Source organism: Emiliania huxleyi, assembly GCF_000372725.1.
Source record: "Emiliania huxleyi CCMP1516 unplaced genomic scaffold EMIHUscaffold_10588, whole genome shotgun sequence".
NCBI classification, from domain to species: domain Eukaryota; phylum Haptophyta; order Isochrysidales; family Noelaerhabdaceae; genus Emiliania; species Emiliania huxleyi.
This window is the reverse complement of record NW_005202059.1, coordinates 1-1,088: the sequence shown is the minus strand read 5'-3', so window position 1 is coordinate 1,088 and position 1,088 is coordinate 1. Positions and strand designations below refer to the sequence as shown.

General features: G+C 66.0%; 1 protein-coding gene across 1 annotated transcript; it reads left to right on the top strand.

Annotated features, from left to right (window-relative positions):
- Nucleotides 1-395: 395 nt before the first annotated feature.
- EMIHUDRAFT_125562 (hypothetical protein) lies at nt 396-807 on the top strand (the record flags this gene model as incomplete). The annotated part of the gene is made up of 1 exon (XM_005792637.1): nt 396-807. A coding segment is annotated over one exon (412 nt), but the record flags the coding sequence as incomplete, so codon positions are not given.
- Nucleotides 808-1,088: the final 281 nt, after the last annotated feature.

Sequence of the window (1,088 nt, the reverse complement as noted above, 5' to 3'; positions counted from 1 at the left end):
CGGAGCGAACGCCTCCTCTGCGATGCATCTCCCCCTCATCTCCCCGCATCTCCCCACATCTCCCCACACATCTCCCCACATCTCCCCACACCTCCCCACACCTCCCCACATCTCCCTACATCTCGCCACATCTCCCCGCATCTCCCCACACCTCCCCACACCTCCCCACATCTCCCCACATCTCCCCACATCTCCCCACATCTCGCCACATCTCGCCACATCTCGCCACGTCTCCCCACATCTCGCCACATCTCGCCACACCTCCCCCCATCTCGCCACGTCTCCCCTCGCAGGAGCGCGCGCCTACTCTGTCCTCGCCTGGCACGCCGCCTTGCTCGCCACGCGGCGGACCGGCGCAGCCCACTCTGAGCCACCACTCCTTCCTCCTCACTCAGGCACCTCGCCTGGCTGGTCAAGCTCGGGCTCACCGCGGCGCTCAAGGCGCTCTTCTACACGCCCTGCTTCTACTTCCTCGGCCAGCTCCGCCTCGACGCCACGGCCTACCTCGCCGCCGCCTTCGCCACCGGCGGGATGGGCTTCGCCGGCTCCGCGGTCGAGATCTCCCCGAGATTGCCCGAGATCGCCGGCTCCGCGGTCGAGATCTCGCCGAGATTGCCCGAGATCTCGCCGAGATTGCCCGAGCTCGGGATGGGCTTCGCCGGCTCCGCGGTCGAGATCCCCCCGAGATTGCCCGAGATCTCCCCGAGATTGCCCGAGATCGCCGGCTCCGCGGTCGAGATCCCCCCGAGATTGCCCGAGATCTCCCCGAGATTGCCCGAGCTCGGGATGGGCTTCGCCGGCTCCGCGGTCGAGATCCCCCCGAGATTGCCCGAGATCTCCCCGAGATTGCCCGAGCTCTCCCCCGAGACCCGAGCCAGTTCACCGCGCCGGCTCGCCGGTCGGGAGGCTGGCCGCACCTCGCCATATCTCCCCATATCTCCCCATATCTCGCCGGTCGGGATGTTGGCCGCGCCTCGCCCCTCCCTCCCTATGTTAGTGTGAATTAATTTCCGAATTTCTTGAGCTCCCTTTAAGGCTAGTTCCTTTTTCTGATTCAACTGTGCTCTGCTCCTCGGATAGCCTAGCTC